The sequence below is a fragment of the Halichoerus grypus genome, chromosome 15, assembly GCF_964656455.1.
Source record: "Halichoerus grypus chromosome 15, mHalGry1.hap1.1, whole genome shotgun sequence".
NCBI classification, from domain to species: domain Eukaryota; kingdom Metazoa; phylum Chordata; class Mammalia; order Carnivora; family Phocidae; genus Halichoerus; species Halichoerus grypus.
In genome coordinates this window covers 4651322-4672372 of record NC_135726.1, presented here as the reverse complement: position 1 = coordinate 4672372, position 21051 = coordinate 4651322, and the positions used below count along the sequence as shown (strand labels likewise).

At 59.9% G+C, this 21051-nt stretch overlaps 1 protein-coding gene across 1 annotated transcript; it reads right to left on the bottom strand.

The window, feature by feature from the left end:
• Positions 1–50: 50 nt before the first annotated feature.
• SLC38A8 (solute carrier family 38 member 8) lies at positions 51–21051 on the bottom strand. Its single transcript, XM_036104928.2, has 10 exons — positions 20863–21051; positions 17202–17400; positions 13644–13776; positions 12928–13029; positions 10564–10621; positions 6552–6666; positions 4921–5068; positions 4358–4566; positions 3152–3203; positions 51–936 (listed from the first exon to the last, which is right to left on the bottom strand). Exons 1-10 carry the CDS (start codon positions 21049–21051, stop codon positions 843–845), a joined length of 1299 nt encoding a protein of 432 aa, XP_035960821.1. The 3' UTR covers positions 51–842.

The following is a 21051-nucleotide window of genomic DNA, read 5'->3' as shown; positions in this document are numbered from 1 at the left end:
CTCTGGCTGCCTCTCCCCCCACCCTCTCCCCGCCACCTCCTTTCCCCTACCCTGGCCCCAGGGCCGAGCCCCGGTCCCCTCACCCCAGGATTGGCTGGGGTCAGGAAGAAAGTACAGAGCGAACAGTCCACTGGCCCCCAGGCTCTTCAGGTCCAGCTGGAAGGGAAAGGGGGGCTCTCCCTGGGGCCCTCCCATCGGTGTGTGGGCCAAAGCAGAGCTCCCTGGGCCTCAGCCCCTGCTTGTGGTATGAACTGTATCCCCTGGAGATATTAAGTTGAAGGCCCACCTCCTGGAACCTGTGACTGTGACCTCATTTGAAAAGAGGATCTTAGCAGTCCCTCAGTTAAGGGGAGGTCATCCTGGACTAAGGTGGTCCTGATCCAATGACTGGTGTCCTCATAAGAGGGAAATCTGGACGGACACACAGAGCAGACAGCCATGTGGGGGCAGGAAGCAGAGCTGGAGGGGTGTGTCTACAGGCCAAGAAATACCAAGGGTGGCCAGCAACACCAGGGGCTGGAGGCGGCGGGAGGGCCCTCACCCAGAGCCTTCAGAGGGAGCGAGGTCTTGGCCACGCCTCAATCTCAGACCCCCACCCCCGGGACTGTGTTTGAAGCCCCCCAGCGTGTGGCCTTCTGTTAGGGGAGCCCCAGGACGTCAATACACCCTCCTCAGCACTGCACCTGAAACCCCCTGAACCCACAGAAGCCCAAATGAGCAGCCTTAGAAGACAGGACGGGTCCTTTTCTGCAGCATCTTTATGATGAAAGGACACGGGTCTCAGGTGGACACGGGGGCAGCCGCACCGGCACCGCGTGGAGGCCGGGCCGACCCCCTCCCGCTCAGAAGAGTTCCAAGACCGCGGCCACCGTGCTCTGCCCGAAGATGAAGGTGCCCACAAGCACGGAGACCACTCCCCACACCTCCAAGCAGCACCTGCCAGGTCAACACACACACATCAACACACCCTTCTCTGGACCTCTGTGCAGACAAGCCAAGCACATGGCAGAAAGCCCATCACGGGAAGCCAGCGGAGTGACCGAGGTGGAAAAAAATCCACAGTATCCTCCCTCACCTGTAGGGATGGGTTTCCAAGACAACGGGGGATAATGGCCCCAGGCAGTTAAAGCCTCACACTGCAACTGTTAACTGATGACTCCATTCCTCCCTAGCCTTTTATCAAAGCCAAAGAAATGGGGGAGGGAGACACCTTGTCACTCCTTTCCCTTTGGGAGCAAGGGGAGGAGGGATGAAGCCCCCCCTGAAAATGAGGAAGGAGAAGAAAGCCCAAAGTCACCCTTGATCGGGACAGTGGGTGGGGCACGAGGGCGCGGGAGGGAGAGGTGGTCGGCCACGGAAGCCACCAGGACATGTCTGCGAGCTTCATGATGTACCGGCCGACACCGTGTGGACAAGGAGACAGGATTCCCACGAATGGCAGGGCTGCCAGAGACATTTCTGGCCGGATTAACAAAGGCCCCAGGACCCGCTGTCTCGGAAAGACTGTTTAGCAAAGCAGAGTCACTGGAAGCAGGGAGAGCGTGTCAACGTGCCCAGGGCCTGCAGGCTCCTCGAGCAGCTCTGAGGGATCAGAAGGCCCTAAGCAGCGCCAGGATTAAAAATATCTTCAAAGCCCACCAGAAAAAACTGTTGTGAGCTTGGACCAAGGCCCGAAAAAGCAGCAGCAGGACCTCAAAGACCACTGAGGGAAAGAGCCGTGTAGGGGCCCCAGACAATCGGGGCCAGCCCCCAGCCCAACTCAGGTTCAGAGACATCCAGAAAAGCTCTTCTCCACCCAGAAGGGGACAAATCCTAGCTGGCTGCTTCAGGAAAACCAGATCTGGGCTTGAGGGGGCTGGAGGCAAGGGGAGACAGAGACACTGGCCTGCAGGTGGGACCCAAGCCCACGGCTGCTGTAACTTAAGAGCACCTGCCCTGGGCTGAATGCTGGTCCCCAAAATTCACGTCCACCCCAAACCTGTGAACATGACCTTATTTGGAAATAGGGTCTTTGCAGATGTGATGAAGTTCGAAATCTGGAAAGCAGATCATCCTGGATTGGGACTGGGCCTTCAACCCCATGACAGGTGTCCTTATGAGAAAGAGGCACAGGGGGATTTGAGGCAGACACACACAGGCCATGTGAGGCTGGAGGCAGAGACTGGGGTGATGCAGCCACAAGCCAGGGACACGTGGAGCCACCAGGTGATGGCAGGAGATGGCAAGGAACAAAGCAGGCTCTAGAGCCTTCCGAGGGAGCCTGGCCGGGCCTCCCGAGCTGGGAGAGAACAGATTTCTGTTGCGGCGAGTGCCCCAGCAAACCTAACACGGCGTCTGTCTGCAAGCCTCGGCCTGTCCTCATGCCTGTGGGATGGGCACAAGGGCCACCCAGGCTCTGGCCGAGGTATGGTGCTTCAGCCATGCACATTCCCTTTCTCCGAGGGGACGGCCTGGGCCCCTAGGCAAAGGACAGGCTCCAGTCCTATCACAGGCCACGCTGGAGAAGGACAGCCTTCTGCTGGAAAAAGGGATATCCCAAATTCTCTGGTCTACCCCCACCACGGGGAGCAGGGAGGAGGCAAGCGTGAGGCCCGAGCCAGGCCAGCCGGGCTGGAGTCCCAGCTCTGTCCTGACCTGCCATGCGCCCATGGGGAAGTTTCTGTCCCCTCGTCTGCAGGCTGGATAGCCCAGGATCACAGGGAGCTGGGCGAGGCCCGGCAGGTGTCCAGACAGGGCCCGCTACCTTGCTGAGGGAACGTGCCACCCTGCTGCCCACATGGCCCCCAGAAGGCAGGGTTCCGTGCAACAGGACCAGCTGTGCCCCATGCTGCCCGGGGTCGGAGTGCAGGATGGGGAAGCACGCACGGCTGGGACCCCCAAGCCCACAGACAGCTCCCAGTACGGACGATCACCCTCTGGGTGGGAGTGAGGGCTGTGCACAGACTGCTAGCGCGTGGGCCCCAGCATCGCAGGCCGGGGTTCGGCTCCTGGTGCAGACGCCCACTCATTGTGTGGGTAAGGCCCACATTGTGTGGCCGGCCGTTTTCTCCTCCGCAGGACAATGGGATCTCCACAGGCCCTGCCACGTTCCCGTTCTGCTCGCTCGGAGCCCCTCCAGTGCCCACGCTGCCACCCGTTTCGGCACACTTACTTGACGCTCGGAGCCATGGGCTCGATGCTGGCAGCATGAACGAGGCACAGACCTGCAAGGAGACACGGGGCCGCTGCAGCTGTGGACAGGTTAACCCAGAGCAACCCTGAACTCGAGAGCTCAGTCGGCACCCAGCCACGCCCAGGGACCGGGGAGGCCAGCAAGGCCTGTGCCCAGCGAGGCCCCCGGGCTCCCTCTGCTCCCAGCACAGCGAGCCGGCAGAGGGCCCGGCCTTGGGGTCCCAGCTCAGCGTCCCCCTCACACCCTGGCCCCTCTGAGCCTCTCTTTCAGACGGCAGGGACAGCCCGTCCTCCGTGCCAGGCTCTCTGGGATGACCCGTCAAGGGCCGGACTCTGGGCCAGACACCGGTAGGCAGCTGCTAGGCTAATTTTTCTTCTAAGAATTCTCCTGGGATCTGAAGCCAGTTCTGCTTGAAGCTCCCATGGCTTCTCCCCCACTGAACCCGGCCTGGCTGATCATTCCCAGAAAGTGGAAAATGGCTGGAGCTAAAGGGCACCCCCAGGACAAGGGCCCGAACCCGACGGACGGGATGTCTCGGACTCCCAAGTAAGCACGAGGGAGGCCAGCAGACCTGGAGCGGCTGAAGGAGGCGGCCATGTAACCACGGCCCTCGCATCCGAAAGCACTTCCCAGAGCCAGAGGTACAGGGATCTGGGGTTCCTGCCCTGAGCACCAGCAGGTGCCCGGCACGTCTGCTTCTCTGGGAAGGCTCTCCCCGGGCTGCCCAGGCCAGGATAACCCTCAGGCCGCCTTGACTGGAACTTCACTCGCTCACACCAGGAAGGTTTTGTAAGAAACCGCGTTTGCCTCCCAGGTCAGGGAACGAGGTAAGATGTTCGCGGGACATGTTGGAACCATGTGAATGTCGTCTAACCGGAAACATTTTTAAAACATAAGAGAAAATCCCACAGTGAGTGGCAGCAAGGGGAGAGTGGGCAACGTCGAGGGTGACGCAGCCCCGCTGTGCCTCCCGGGAGGCCTCTGGGCCTCAGTCTTCTCACCGGCAGGATGGGATGACGACACTCCCAGCAGGTGCATCTGCCAGCCGCGGAGACGTTTCCCGCACGGTGTACGCAGTCCCCAGCCCGTGTCCGGCTCAGTGAACAGGGCTGGGCGCCATCCTACCTCTGCGGGGCTCCCCCCTCCAGACCCTTAAGCTCCAGCAGAGTGGAGCAGGTGCCTCACCTGGGAAGATGAAGATGAAGAAAGAACTGATGCCCCCAATGATGCCGATGATCTCGCTGAGGTCGGGCAGGAACAGGGCCATGGCCAGTGTCACGGCTACCCACAACGCGGTCAGCAGCCCCCGGACCCACGGCCCCGAGGGCTCCGCCAGGGCCGCGAGCCCACCTGCCCAGCAGCAGCTCCTCCTCCAGAAATCCTGCATCACGGACCTGGAGGCCACACCAGCGCAGGCGGCTCCAGCCCCGCGCCCGCCCATCGGGCCCCCCTCGCGATTGCCCCGCACACCCAGCAGGGCCCCGGTTCCTCGCCAGGCGCCGTTCCCCAAGGACTGCAGGCTGCCGACAGAGAAGGGCCACACACGGTGCAGTCCTGGGTGGGCTGGGGAGCCAGGCTCCGGTCCTGACCCTCACGAGCTGGGCCACTCTGGGCAAACCACCTCCCCCCTCCACGTTCTCTACAGAGATCTTCCCCAACACACGAGCCCGCGCGGTGCCTGGCGTGCCCCGAACCCTAACAGAGGGCTGTGTCCCGCGCCGAGCGAGCCCCTGTGGGCCGGGCCTCACCTCCCCAAGAAGAGTGCGATGGGGTAGACGGTCACGATGGAGACCCCGAAGAGAGCCCGGGCCACGATGATGACCACGTCGTTGCCCGGGTAGGACATCAGGATATCGGCAGAAACGTCTGTCCCGAAGGTCAGGAAGCCATAAACCCCTGGGAGGCCAAGAGGGTGGAAGCCCAGAGTGAGGATTAGGCAGACACCGTGCCCGTGGCAGAGACGGGATGGAAGGCACAGCACGGGGCGTGCGGTCAACGGCACTCTACTAGCACAGTGGGGACACGGACGGCGGCCACACCTGCCGCGAGCACGGCCTAACACAGGAGCCCACCCCCTTCGCTGCACGCCTGACGTAACGTAACCTCGTGTGTCCGCTATACACACACACAGTATTTTTACAGGTCACATCCCCACTCCCTCCGCTCGGACACGCTGACAGCACCCAGCTCTTACCACCCCGAAAGTTCTCCCTGGGAGCAGACAGAAGGTTCTAGAAGGGTTCTCCGTTCTGCAGTTTCTCAAGGCTTTCCTATCCTCAGCCGACACGATACCCTGCCCCTCTGACTCAAAATTCCTGCTGGCCAAACCGCTGCTTCTCCTTTTTTCAGCTCCCAGTGCCAGTGTGAGGGGCCCGCTCACGGAAGCAGCCGCCGCTCAGAACCGCAACGACACCTCATGCCCAGTACGTCCCACTCCTGCCCATGCATCCGTTTTCCTGACCCAGGGCATCAACCGCTGCCGGAATCACGCAGCTAGTGACGGCAGGACCAGGGCACCAGGGCCCTCCCCCACACCCCCACCCCCTCGGCATCCTGGTCACCTGCCCTGTCCCGACACCGTTCATCCCCTGCCGAGAGCTGTGCCTCATTTTGGCTTCTCTCTGGGCCCTTTCCAGAAGGTCCCACAAACCTGCTGGCCCTGGAGGTGACTCTCCATCACCAGGTCATGGACCTCTGACCCAGGGGACACAGACTATGACCACCCCGCCCTGCTGGGGAAGGGTTATCCGGCAAGTTTCCCAGATGACCACGATGCTCTGAGGAGCCCGAGACATTTGCGGCTGCCCACGGGCTTCCCAAGTCAGGGGCTGCAAAGCTGGATGGAATAAAGGGCCCCGGGGCTGGAGGAACACAGCCGGCCAGAAGTCCGCCTCAGCTGGAGACCTGGGGCGTGCTGTGTGACCCTGGGCATGTCACAGCCCTCTCTGAGCCACACTTCTATCACCTTTGGAGACCCTTCTGCCTACAGGTCTGCGAGCACCCAAATCCGTCAAATCCACAGAAGCATTTTGACACTGCTCCCCAGCTATAACATGAGGATGACCCCCATTACGGTCCTGTCCGCCAGCAGGGACGGGGGGGGGCGGGCAGCGTGTAAGAGCAGGGCCTTTGGGGACAGCCGGGCCCAGGTCTGGGTCTCAGCTCTGCATGTCTAGTCGGGAGACCCTGACCCTCCGGCCCCTTGTCTAGGAAATGGGGACTTCCCTAAGGGGTTCGGGTTAAAGGAGCCAAGGCTCCCACACTGCTGGGCCTGCTCCTGGCACGGCCCAGCGGAGCTCACAGGAAGGACTCGGAAGCACACGTCACCCGGGCTCTCCTGCGCCCCCAGCCAGCTCCGCGGTGCCCCGGCGGGCCTTACCGGTCAGCGAGTAGATGAGGCAGCACACCAGCAGGGACAGCACGGAGACCAGGGCCCAGTGGGAGAGGCTCTGGTTGCGCATGCTGCAGTAGATGGACACGGCAGCTTCGTGACACTGGAAGGCAGGGCGGAGCTCAGGGGGACGGGGCCGGCAGGAGGGAAAGCCCCCCAGCGCCCGCCCAGAGTCGAAGGTGTACGGAACCCGGCAGAGGTTCACACGTGGAACATTACACGGCACCGAAGGAGGAACACAACCTTACGCCCACATGCGGGAGAGCCTCACAGCTATAACACCGCCCGACGAGAACACACGTTTCCGCGGATGTGCAGTTCAAGTTACAAGCTAAACGTGCCAGGACAAGGGTTCTCGACGGCAGCACGCGGACAGGTGGGGGCGGTCCTGTGCACTGCAGGATGCTGGGCAGAGTCCCTGGCCTCGACCCCCTGGATGCCAGGAATAACCCCCAGTTCTCACCACCAGAAAGGTCTCTGGACGGTGCCAAACGGGCTCTGGGGGACAGAACTGCTCCTAGCTGAGGACCACCACTTACAGGAACAAAAGGAACTGTGGGTGGAGGGTGCTAGTGAATGGGAAAGGTCACAAGGGAGCTTTCGGGGGGATCGGCAATGTTCTAGATCCTGACTGGGCTGAGGGTTACGCGGGAGCAGACGTACCAGCGACTGATACACTTCACAGGAACTGTTACATCATGAGAAGATTTAGACACAAACCACCTGCAGCCAACATCAGGGTGCGTGTTTAGCTGGGGCAGGTCCTGGGCAGTGGCATTTCACGAGCAGCCCAGGAGACCCTGACTTGCATTCAGGGTGGAGAGGCACTGCTTTATCTCCGTGTCCCCCCCACCCCCCCACCACGGCCTCCAGGACCGTCACAGGCTCCTGGGACAGGGTTCCTCCCACACGTCAGCCTCTCTACTCACTTCTGATCAAACCCAAACACGCCGATCACGTCCCCCTGCCCACGCTCCTAGGGGGGACGCTCCCCTTACCCACTGGGCTCAGTTCACCTCCGTTCCTCCTTGCTGCCTCAGGGCCTTTGCTTGTGCTGGGTCATCTACCTGGGATTCTCTCTTGGTCTGGCCAGCTCCTACCCATCCTTCCAGAAAGCTCTCCCTAGGAGGACCAATTTCCTCCCTGTGTCTCCCCCGCCCCCCCGCCGCGTGAGTACACTGGGGTTTGCTTGTTCCGCATCTGTCGGCTACCTGATGGCCAGGACCACATCTGCCTCACTTACGCCTCTGAGCTCAGGCCATCCATGGAGCCTGGTGCACAGCTGGAGAATGCTCCGGGGTGACTCGTTTACCCACCCCTTAACCCACCCAGCAACCAAGAGGCCTCCCCTAGCCCAGCCCCGGCTCCCCAGCCCTCAAATGCTGAACAGTCCCCCTCGTGCCAGTCTGGGATGCCACACAAACAAGCCGGACGCAATCCCCACCCTCCTGCAGCACACATCCAGGAGGGGCGGGAGGGAACACACGCTGGGTCCTCCTGACTCCAGGTGTAGTGGCAGCACCCAGCCCAGGGTGAGCTCATGCACACCTTCCCCTGTGCATCTTAGGCTTTCTGCCCTGGGCCTCCCTGACCTTGCAGGAGCCCGCTGGCTGCAGGCTGGCTCAGCCAGGCAGTGGGGGCTTAGCCCTCGCAGGGAACCTCCACCAGGGGAACCCAGAGGACCTACGCTCCCACCTCCTGCACTCCTATGGCATTTCTGAGGTACATCCCACATGCTTCCCAGGATGGCCCAGTGCCCGTGATGGGGAGCACCCTAACACACCTTCCGTCTCCCTGTCCCTGCTCCCAGGTCCATGCCAGCCCCAAGCCCACGGGGTCTGCAGAACCACACAGGATGCCACGCGGCGGCGGGGGGGCGGGGGGGGGCCTCAGGGCCGCAGCTCTGTGCCTAGAGGAGCAGCTGAGCACAGCGACCACGAGAAGATGCTTGGCAGTGGCAGGAGGCCGCCCAGCCCTCCTTCCAGTTTGTCCCCAGACTCCTGGGCCCTGTTCCTCCTGGTTCCACACAGGGGACTGAAGCTCATCTCCCGAGGGCAGGGCTGCTCGGTTGGGACAGTGTGTAGGGTGGGGGTGGGCCACTGCTGGCCCTCTGCTCTCCTGGGGTCAGAAGGCCAGGCAGAGGAGCGTGCAGCCGCTCAGAAGCAGAAAGTGGCCACACATCCACCTGCCGAGGAATGGATTCACAAGCCGCGCTCGATCCGTCCAGCGGGACACTCCAAGGAGGCCGGGAGCAGAGGCTGCAGCTGTCCTCTGCCCCTCCGCGGGCCCTCGGGACTCTGTGCAGGCCGGACGCAGAGCCCCATTGCTCAGTGTAGGGGAGGGGAGCTGTCTGACCAGGTCAGAGCTCCTGAGGACAACAGGCGACCTCCCCTTCCTCCCCACCCCCCGCCTCCCTGCCCTCTCACCCTACCCCCTACCATCCTCACTTACAGCTGCTCTCCCCCACCCCCAGGTCCCAGAAGCTCCCAGCCCAGATCCTGGCAGCCCTGCCTGGGCCTGAGCCTCACCCCCACCCGCACCCCCACGCCCCTGCAATTCACATCATCTCCCAGCTCCCCATTGCTGCAACCCGTGTCCCTGGAAACGGTAGCCCAGGCCCCGGTTGCTAGGAGAACTGGTTGAGGGAGCCGAGGCAAAGGTGAGGGGGGCACCTCTCGTAAGCATCTGGAAGGCCGCCCCCGCAGCATGAGCCTGCCGCACCATATGGTGTCCGGGCACAGGAGGGAGGGATGCAAACCACGTCCAGACAAACCGCTGACAGCAAAATCATCGCTTTAGATCTTTCAAAATATTGGGTGCACAAGAAGAAATGTGAGAAATTCCTGCAAGCGGCTTGCTAAGCCCCAGAAGCGATCTATCAACGGATTTTTAAGGAAGATAAATGGAAATGTTCCAAGATTTTTTTTTTTTTTTGTCAAACATGATTCTCAAAATGCAAGATGAAGAAGAGAAGCAGAAGCTGGTTGAGAGAGAAGCAAGGAGACACATCAGGCCGCGAGGCACTGCTGTTAGGCCTGGACCCCTGCCCTCGAGAGTAAGATCTTACACTGGGGCTGTTTTGGTGGTGGTGGTACGCTGGGTAGGTGGCTGTTTTTAGGAGGGAGGCACATCTTTCCTAAAATAAACACCTAACGAATGGAGTCAGCTGCCACCTGCTGAGAGATCAGAAGACCCTGAGAGGGACCAGAAGGCAGGGAGCAGGACCCATGCCCTCCACCGCACCCCTCGGGCACCGCGTGGGGCGCCTGGCTCGCCCCCTGCCACTCTCCCACCGAGCCTGAGGCCCTCTGCCCTCCTGGGCTCACCGGGCGTCCTCACGGCTGTCCTCTCGAGCTGCCCGCCCTCCCCTTCACCTGGCCGCCTCCCACACATTCTTCAAGGTTCCTTTTAGACGTCAGTGCTTCGAAAAAGCTGTCTCTGAACCTGCCCCATGCAGGGCTACCCTACCTTATGCAGGGCACGGCTAGGCTCTCTGCTGGATTCCACACACAAAAGCCATCCTCACTCCATGACACCTGGTCAGAAATTCTGTCTATGCCCCACATGCCCCGCCACACGGCTACCAGGACGCCTTCCAGCCCTCCCCCCCAGCAAGCCTCCTGAGGCAGGATCTTTCCTCTCCAAGGTGCCTGGGGCACCTGTATAAGGTGTTCTCTAGAAGCAGGTGGCTCTAGGTCTCCAGCCATGGTGACAGTCCTGTGAGAATTCTGCAGAGGATGGAACAAATTCCGGATCCTCACACCCAACAAATGCGCTGTTGGTGTTGGTGGGGGGCCAGGTTCCCGAGTTCAACGACAATTCATACCTCACTGAGCCCAGATGCCCACCGACATGCACAGTCCCCAGGAGACAGCCCGTCTCCTCCTACGGCGAGTCCTTAAACTTCTTTCCTGACAGGGGGCCACTCTCTCCCCAGGGAGTAGGACGTCACCACCACAGCCTGAAACACCACACGCCTCCACACACCCAGGGACATTACCTGGAAGCCAAAGCAGATGGTCGGGAAGACACTAAATACGGATGTCCAGGAGGAGGCTCTGCAGAGAGACACGAACAGGTGTTTATCACAAAAAGGGCAACTCAAAACAAACTCCACTTGAAGAGGAGTTTTCAACGGTACCAGCAAAATGTGCCTAAGCCTGACTAGGAGACAGGTTCTTAATCCCCAGGAAAACGAGGCATGTTAAATGCTACACCTTCTAGATGTATCTGCACCGACATTCGTTCACCTGACTTCTCTGCCCAGGCAGAACTCGGACAGGATGTGGTTAGAAGGAAGTCCCAACCTCCCGCCGAGCCGGCCTGTTCCCACTGAGGTTAGGGGCGGGGGCACAGGCAGCACCCCTGGAATCCAGCACTGCAAGGACGGCCTGACCACCACCCACGCTGAGAGGACAGAGGAGTGCACAGGGCAGAACCTTTAGGTCCAGCCCTCCCAGACAGGGCCCCCCAGCTTCCTCTGATAAGGAGCTCTGGGGCCCAGCCTCCGGCACCTTGGCACACATAGAGGCATGAGCAGCACCTGCAGGCCTTGGTCCCCCGTCAACTCCTGCCCACTCCTCCCCTCCCCTGCTCAGAAGAATGCTCTTCCCTGCCTCTCTCCCTCTCCCCTGGACCCAATCCCCCTGGGCCCTCACCCCCTTCTCCTGCCCCAGTGGAGCTCGTCCCATCACCCGCAGCCTCCACAGCTAAATCCAATGCCAGGGCTCAGTCCCATGTGACCCAGGAGCAGCATCGGGCAGCAATCACCCCAGCCTTCTTGAAATTTTGTTCATTGACTTCCGAGGCACACCTTCTATCCTCCTCTATCCTGGGTTGAATAACATTCCCCCAAATTTACATCCCCTGGGAACCTCGGAACAAAGACTTATTTGGAAATGGATACATATAATTTGTTAAGTTCAGAGAAGGTCACACGAGCGGGGTGGATGCTCATCCGACTGGTGTCCTTACAGGAAGAAGAAAGAGAGACAAGGGGAGGTCCCATGAGGACAGAGCCAGAGACGGGAGGGAGGCACCCACGTGCCAAGGGAGGCCAAGGATGGCCAGGGCCACCAGAAGCTGCAAGGGGCGGAAGGAACCTCCCCCTAGAGGAGGCCAAGGATGGCCAGGGCCACCACAAGCTGCGAGGGGCGGAAGGAACCTCCCCCTACAGGTGCTAGGGGGAGCAGGGCCCTGCCACACTTGGCCTCTGGACTTGCAGACCCCACTGAGGGGCACTTCTGCTCAGCTCAGCCACCCAGTTTGGGGTCATTTGTCACAGCAGCCCCAGGAGGCGAACCCATCCTCCTGCTTTGCCTTCTCGCTTTCCTTCCAAAGGCTCCACCCCCTGTCCCTGACCTCCTGGTCCTGGACTGCGCGCCACCGGCTCAGGGGCAGGTCTCAGCCTGGCAGCCTTAAATGCCACCTCTGGCCAATACCAACCACATTTCTCTCTCCAGTCCAGACCCCTCTCTCCGACCCCCAGACACGCAGGTCCAACCGGCCACCTGATGTCTTCATTATAGGTCTCCGAGCCACCTCCAACTTAACACGTCCCCACATGACCTCCTCCCCCAGCCACCTGCTCATGTCTTACCCACCCCAGGAAACAGCACCCCTCCCAGTGCTCAAGCCCAAAGCTCAGAGTCGCCCTGGCCTCTTCTCTGACGTTCCCCTTCCAATCCATGGGCCAGGAGGGGCCACATCATTTGTGGAGTCTGATGCAAAATGAACATGCCAGCCTCTTGTTCAGTTGAGGACTTCAGGATGGCAACAGCAGAAGGTTAAACCAGGTGCAGGGTCCTTCTGGGCACAGGGCCGTGGTGACTAGCCTGGTCACGTGCCCGTGGCACTGGTCCTGCCATGAGCGGATCTGATTCTAAGCCCTGCTGGGCTCAAAATCCTGCAGGGGCTTCCCAGCAGAACCGAAGTCCTCGCTGCGGTGCAGCACCCCCAGAGGACACCCCCACCCCACCCGACCCCCAGGCTTGGCCTTGCTCAGGCCGGTCGGGCCACACCGGCCTCCACGCATTCCCGTTCCCTGTGGCCAGGCACCCGGGCCTTGCTGGCCCACTCTGCTGGCTCCGTGCAGCGGGGGATGTCTGCAACAGCCCAGGCACCCCAGGCTGGCGTGGTGCTTAGTGCGTGTGTGTCCCTCCTCCTGGCCCTGGCCCTTACTCGCCGGAGTCCATCCTGAAGGAGGACAGGTCACTTCGCAGGGCTCTGCTGTATCAGAGCCAGGAAGGATTTCCCAGGGAGGTGCCGGGACTCTGTGCAAACCACAGGAGGAGAAGTGTCCCTCCTCCAAGGATCCCCGTGCAGCACCCCTGGGAGCCGTGAGGAGCCATCCCCTCAAACTCACCTCACTGCAGGGCGGGTCTCACGAACGAGGCCTTGGGGCCCAACGTAGTACTGCACCACGATGACCAGGGCCAGGTAGCAGGCGGCCAGCGTGCCTAAGATGCTAAGAGACGGGGCACAGCGTTAGGGGCCTCCGTGGGGTGGCCACCAGCCCTGCCGGCTAGAGCCTGGGGTACCGCACACAGTGGGGTCTGAGTCCCAGCTCTGCCCACACCGGCAAGGTGTTGGCCAAAGTTCTCACTGCTCTGAGCCTCGATTTCCTTGTCTGTGCAATGGGGACGGGGGAAGATCTCTGCTCCTCTGTTCTACTTCCGAAGTGAAACGTCTATCATCACGCACAACGGGGAAGGCAGGTCGCAAACCCAGATGAATACTTCTGCCCGACTCTATTTTTTCAGGACTATACATAAAGCCTCAGACTGTAAAGTGAAAAAAGAAGTGTTTGGGGTCTCTCCGTGCCTGTGTGTGCATAAGATGTCTGTACCTATTAAAGAACAAAACCTCAGCAGCAGGTCACGTCCGTAGAGGTAGCATTCTTGTTCATCTGTTTCCCATCACGCATATGTATTACTTGTACGCTTTTCCAGCTTTTTTCTCTTGTCCAAATGGGGGGACAGGGGCTGGCCGCTCCCCTAACCCCAGGCAGACACCGGCGGAGGTGGGGGCCCCAGGCGGAGCCACCGCCCTGCCAGCCAGGAAGCGTCTGCAGGCCCGTACCTCGTGTATTTCTGGAACCCGATCTCCCGCGGGGCGGACAGGGGCAGGATGACCAGCGCGGAGAGCAGGGGCAGGGTGAAGCGCTGCTCGGCGTACCAAGGCTGCAGGGCGCTGGGCAGCAGGACGTCACACACTGGAGGGCAGGGGGACAGGGCCCACTGAGAACACTGCATGGCCTCTGCCCTGGCCATGGCTCTGGCCACGGGGCTCCGGCCACGGCACTCCAGCCACGGCGCTCCCTGCCCCAGGTCTGGGCGGGGTTGGCCCTGGGCACTAAGTCAGCCTGTGAGCCTAAAGGGATGGGACAGGGACCCCATCACGTGCCACCACGGGGGGAGGAAGACTGCCGCACAAATTCATTCCCAGCCACTCACTGCGCTTCTGCCAGACAGACACTGTGCTAAGTACTGGGATCCAGCGACAAGAAAAGACAAAACTACCTGCCCTTAAGGCACCTCGGCCCTCAAGTTCTTGTAAACAGGTTTTGGTTTGCTCAGGAGCCCGGTGGGTGTGCAGGGTGGGGGCCTGGAGTGGCCTTCCGGGGCCGGAACCGGGAGACCGAGCCAAACGGTGGCCCAGAGTGACCACTTTCTCACTCGCTAGGGACTAGAGGAGAATTAGGGCAGGGCTGAGCTGCCCAGGTCGGCTGCATGTGGGTAGGCTGGGGGCACCTGGCTGACCGGAGGGCTGGGCTGGACGATCCTCGATGGCTCCACGCTGGGTGCCTGGTGGGGATGCGTGGGCTCCACTGGGCCCTTCCTGCAGGCTAGGCTGGGGCAGCTGGGGGCTCCCCGAGATCCCGGTGGAAACCACCTGTCCTCTTAAAGGCTAGGCCTGGAACTGGCACCATATCACACTGGCCATATTCTACTGGGCTGAGGTGCCTGGGAGCCCACTCTGATTCAAGGGGGCGGGACGCAGACTCCCCCCACCATACCCCACCCCGTCGCCCACCAACCTCTCGTGGAGGGAACACCGAAGAACCTGGGACCATTTCTTCATCCCGCCACAGTAAGATGGAGAATTTGAAGTTGACAGAAGAGGCAAGATGGATGGGGGAGGGGAGAGCAATGGTGGTGATTGCAGCGGGCGGGGGTGGGGACAGCAAGATGGCCTGAGGCTGGAAGATGGGCACTGAGAGGTGGTTCTGGCCCACTTGGGGCTGCTTGCTCTGCTGCACTGTAACCCTTCTTCGTGCTCCACCAAAAGCTCAATAAAGCCCGCCATGCCAAGAAACGAATGGCTTCTCAGAACAGCTTGTTTGCACTGAACCACTCCAAGGGCAGACTCCCACCTTGAGGTCGCTCACACAGGCACCAGGCGGGAGAGCGAAGCAGGCATTCCAAGCCACAGATGCCATGGCCATGCCAGAGGCCACATGGCCTGGGAAGGGGCCCAAGCCCCATTCACACACCTGGAACTCCTCAGCCAGGAACGCAGCTCTGACAGCTGGGCTCCTGAGCCCTCATTTTCTAGAACATTCCTCGAGGTCTTTCAGCACACATCACGTACCATCATTTGTATCCAATGCACGCAACAACACCCCCAAGCACCCCCAAGCTCTATTCAGCCCCCTCCCAAGAAGCCTAGGCTTGCCTACAGAGAGACCCATCCCCAAATACCTAACCACCAACACACAAGCAATGCTCTCTCGACCCCAGTCAATCTGCCCAGGCCGGGGCGGCCTCTATCCTCATTAGTGCACTAATCCGGCTGCCCTACTCCTGGGCCTGAGTGCAGCCTCTGAATCCTTCTCAACGAGGCACCACACCGGACCACCAGAGGTGAAACCAGACGTGCCTCGACGTACCTCTAGCAGGCAGGGCGCTTTTGTGCCCATTTACCCACTGGGAGGCCCCGATTTACCAACCTCCCTTCTTTCTGGGCTGAGTACCTCCCAAGACATGGAATCCATGCGTTTCAATATCCCAGGATCAGGGACCTGCTCATCTTTGGCTCAAGTGGCAGAACACACAAAATGGCAAAGTGGGAGACCGAAATCCAACCATATCGATAGTTACGTTCCAATTAAAAAAATCTCAACACTCCAGTTAAAATCGGACACCGTCAAGATGATAAAAAAGCAAGACCCAACCACATGCTGTCTGCAGGAAATGCATCCAGAACTCCCAAGGCACAGTTAGGCTCACTGTGAAAGAGCTGGGAGGAGAGAGAAGCCGGCAAACACTCATCTTCCTATTTTTTTTTTTTTTAATTTTTTTTAATTTATTTATTTGACAGAGAGAGCAAGAGAGGGAACACAAGCAGGGGGAGTGGGAGAGGAAGAAGGAGGCTTCCCGCTGAGCAGGGAGCCGGATGCGGGGCTCGATCCCAGGACCCTGGGATCATGACCTGAGCCTAAGGCAGACGCTTAACGACTGAGCCACCCAGGCACCCTGGCAAACACTTATCTCAAGGAGGCTGGCGTGGCTACATTCATAGCTAAGGGCCATTTGATGGCAAAGTATTATCAGAGACCAAAAAAAGGGACAGTTCATGATAATATAGGGACAATTCATGGGCGTGAGCCTGATAACAGAACTTCAAACACCAGGAGGCAAAAATGGACAGAATTAAAAGGGCAAATAGGGGCACTTGGGTGGCTCAGTCCAGTACACGTCCGACTCCTGATTTCAGCTCAGGTCATGATCTCAGGGTTGTGAGATGAAGCCCTCCATCCGGGCTTGAGATTCCCTCTCTCCTGTCTCTGCCTCTCCCCTGACTCACGCTATCTCTAAATAAAAATAAATGAAATCTTTAAAAGGGCAAACAGATGAATCCACGATGACAGCTCATTTTAACACCTCTCTTTCAGGAACTGACAGAAGAACTAGATCTGAAGAAAACAAACCAGCGAGGCTATGGAGGATCCAATCAAAGCCATGGACCTCCTTGAGCCATGTGGAGTTCTCAGACACAGCGCCCAACAGCAGAACGCACACCCCTGAAGAGCACAGAGTGCCCACCAAGCTGGACCTCGTGGGGGCCCAGCGCAAGCTTCCAACGCCCAAGACCGAAACCACGAGCAGTGTGTTTTCTGACTGTGGCATAAACGAAGGCAGAAGCCAAGAGGGAACCAAAAAACTCCCAAGGAACTGGAAACTGAGCCACACGAGTCTAAACTTCCCATGGGCCAAGAAAGAAATCACAGCAAAAACTAGCAAATATGTTGAGCGGAACAAAAAGGAAGAGAGAACCCATCGTGGGGGAGACGCAGCTAACCCACGGCTTGCAGGGAAACGGTCGATGGGGGCCGAGAAGCCAAGGGGGTCTGTCCTCGGTCATGGAGGTCCCCAAATTCAGGGTGTTACTGTCTCTCTCTTCATAGGGGCTGCCCCCACCCCGTGCATGGGGTCGTCCCCACGAGACATCTACCACAGCCCCTCTCCCTCCGTGACCCTCAGCGTGCCCATAATTACTACTCTGGGTCTCCCTCTCCCACGAGTAAGGAGCTTAGGGGTGGCCTTAGCCTCTGCTGCCCCCCAGGGCCCTGCCCAGCACCCACATCCCGCTCATCAACCAGGACCCCGCACCCCCGACTCCAACGCCAGTACTTACGCTTCTCCAGCTGGTCCCCAATCACCCTGAGGAAGGCCACAGAGATCATGAGCAGGTTGACAATGAAGCAGGCCTCACACAGCTTCCCCATGGTGGGGCCGCACAGCCCTCCTACCACGCCCTGGTAGGTGGCCTGACCGCTAACGGAAGCCGCATAGCCCAGGATGACCAGCCCGCTGATGAGGAAGACCAAGGAAACCTGCGGGGCGGGACCATGGGGCCAGGGTGCATCCCCAGCTCAACACCCGAGCCCGCTGCCCCTTGGAGTCTGATACCCTCTCCACCAGACCTGTCACCCACAGAGGCCACCTGCCGGCCAGGGGCCTCTCCCCGACGTGCCACCAGGCCCTCTCCTGCCCCGAGCCCAGAGCTACAGAGCAAGCGATGGTCAAGGCCTCTCGGGCTATAAGTCTATGCATCTGGGACTTATACCTTCCTGCTCCAGTTGGACAAGAGAGGCATCGGAAACGCTGAGAGTCTAAATCCCTCTCCTAAAATTCCACGGGGTGCGCATTAGGAGTACGTATCATCGGAAGAGGACAACAAATCCATGTGTGCCACCCACGTGCATCCAGACAGAACACACCACCATACCCCAAAGCTTTCTCTGGCCCCTTCCCATCTCGTTCTGCCCCTGTCCTGTCCCCACAGGAAACCTCTTCTCACACCCGGAATAACGTGTGTGAGGCCCAGCCACGCTGGGGGCACCAGCCGTTTATCCCTATTTTTTTGAGTGCCATTCCATCACCTGGAATGAACCACAGTTGGTTTATCCATGCCCCTGACGACAGACATCGGGGTGGTTCTTCCTCCTAGGCTACTGGGGAAGTGCTGAGCATTCCAGAATAAGTCATTTGGAGGATGCATCTTTCATTCTCCTGGACACACATCTAGAATTGCTGGATCACAGAGGGAGTGGTGTAGGTCTAACACTGCAACAATTTGCCAGACTGCTTTCCACAGTGGTTGTGCCGCTGGACCCCCTCCCCCAGCGATGCACGAAAGCCCCACTCGCTCCATGGTTAAATGCTCCGGAGCCTTTCCAGGACCAACGGCTACCTGTCCCCAAGCTGGACTGGGTCTCCACGATCCCGTGGAGGAGAGCAATGCAGGAGGTGGGAGACACAGCCAAGACGCCTGGGGAAGCTGGAGTGTCCGTCTTCAGACCCAGCAGATGCCACTGGACAAGCATAGGACTCCCAAAACGAACTTGAAACCTCAGAACCACAAGGAACACCCACGGTCTGTCCAGCCACGAGGTCTCTGTCCAGGCCATCCCTGTGCCTGGACCCCTCTCTGCCTCCAGCACGCCCCCTCACCTGGAGGACTCCTGCTCTTCCCCATCCTCTCCAAGTTCACCTACTCCAGAAAGTCTCCTGACAGGCCACCCCGAGGTGGGCTAAGCCCTCTGTTTCAGGCTCTCAGAGAGCCACACTTCTCTGGGGCACATTTCTGCCTGTAGCTGGTGTGACTTGGCAGCTAGTCTCTGCAGATGTAAATCTTGTAGATGTAATTAAGGGAAAAGGGGTTTTTGCACGTATAATTAAGCATCTTGAGATGAGGTCCTTCTGGATGGTCCAAATGGTCCCTAAATCCATGGACAAGGGGTCTCCTAGAAGAGAAGGCCATAGGACGGTGGGGCAGAGATTGGAGGGATGTGGCCACGTGCCAAAGGACATGTGCCCATCCAGAGCTGAAGGAGGCAGGAAGGACCCTCCCCTCGAGCCTCCAGAGGGACTGCGGCCCTGCCCACACCGGATCTAGACTTCTGGTCTCTGAGACCCTGAGAAGGAAGTTGTTGTTTTAAACGTCCCGTTTGTGGTCCTGTGGTCAGTCCGGCAGCCTGAGGACACAGATATTTACAAGTGTCCACGTCTCCTGGGGTTCTCAGGCTTCTTTACCCACCAGACTCTAAGCCCCATGAAGGCCAGGACTGTGTCTGTTCTGCGTATCATTTAGCCCCAGAAACATGCCCAGCACGTGGCCGGCACTCAGGAGGTATTTGTGGACAAAAGGAAAGGGGTGGCGGGGTCAGACGGAGCCTCTGCCCGTGAACGCCCTCTGCCCATGCCGTGAGCCGTCCACGCAGGACAGCACAACCCCTACCCTGCGCCTGGGCCCGCCTCCCAGAGGCTCCAAAGAAAGTCCAGGTTCATTAAATTTCACAAAACCTCCAGTGCTAACCGGGTCATTAGAGACCTACAGCCTCACACCAGTAACCTCTCAGCAGTGGGGTGTTTAAATGCTTGTGAAGGGAGACATGGGCTCAGTGGCCAGAAGTGGGGGAGGTCGCTGGCTGGGGACAGGGATGGGGGCTGTCGATCACCAGCCTCATTCCTTTCCTGGTTGGGCGTTTACTTTTATTCATGTTTGGCATCCCCTCTACTCAGGTCTGCTCAGGGCAGGGATCTTTAGACCATCCTACACAAAGTGCGAGTCATGCCGGCAGCAGCCCTGTCCCCTGGGAGCTCCTCAAAGACGCACGACCTCAGCGCCCCCCCAACCCTGCTGAATCAACACCTCCACCTCAGCAAGGCGCCCGGGGGACGGCAGAGAGCGTGAAGAGGGGGACCCCATGCCCCTCCCTCACACAGGGCACGGGCCACGTCCATGGCTGACCACCTGCTTCATCGTTCACTCTGTGGCTGGACATCAGGCCTCTTCCTCGTCATTCTGAAGTCGTCACACGTCCAAACGCAGCGGGTTTCCCCCCCTCACAGGCACCTGGACAAGCTCTTCTGTTTCTGCTGGGGCTCAGCTCAAGGCCACCTCCTCAGGGAGGCCTTCTCTGACCACTGCGTGCTGCATCGTCCCACCCTCTGTCACAGGACCCTTCGAGCACGACCACCGCCCCAAACGATCTTCTTTGCCTTCTTGTATCTTACCTGTGTCCCCCGGTAGAAGGAGCTTCAGGAGGACAGAGACTGCACGGTCGTAGCCAGGGCCCCCCAGAACAGGCCCTCGACCACCGCTGGGGGTGGCACGGGTTAGTCACCCTACACAGGGCAGGACCGAGCACTTTCCAGAAGGACATCAAAGTCCCCAAGGCCATTATCAGCTAGCTGCCAGAAAAAAGCACTTAAGATAATGTCTGCAGAAGAGCTCACCACAAAACTCAGCGGTTGCTATCAGCTCGGGGGGCAAAGAATCCTTGCAAATAAAACGAAGCTGTGCTAATTAGCAGCCCTTCTCCGTGATGGATGTTCAGCCCCGGGCTCCGCGGGGAGGGAATTCGGGCTGGACGTGTGTGACTCGGCAGAGGGCCCAGCGCGGCGGCCTGTGGGTGTGAGGGGCTCGCAGCATCTTACACGTGATCTGACTGCGCGCAGGGTCCGACTTTCATCATGGAGCTGCAACCAGCAGGTGAGAGCGGCCAACTGGCCAGGTGATGGCGCCTTCCCGGCCACCTGCCAGGTTCACTCGCTGCAGGTGCCCTCGAGCACCGGGCTTCTGCTCGGCCTTCACCTCCCCACCCTCGGCAGCCTAGGGGTGCCGCTGGGGGCTGTGGCGGGCTGACCCCCTCCCCAAGCAGCGGAGAGGACCCAAAAGCCAATCTCTAAGGTGTTGGTTTCTACGACGAGCAGCACCACAGAAACCATGCCAAGGATCCCGCCTGATCCCTCCCCCGGAGACCCCCCCCAAATGCTCCGCAGGGGCTTACCAGCTCCACCAGGAATGCAGGGGCCACCCCGCCCGCCTTGCAGAAGGCCCAGGGGAAGTTGAGCAGGCCAGCCCCCAGCGCGGATTTCAGGAGGATGAAGACGGCGCCCAGCGAGGACAGAGTGGGGCTGGCGGCCACAGGGACCGGCTTCTCTGGGAGGCCTGGGCGGCCGCCCGTCCCTCCCTCCAT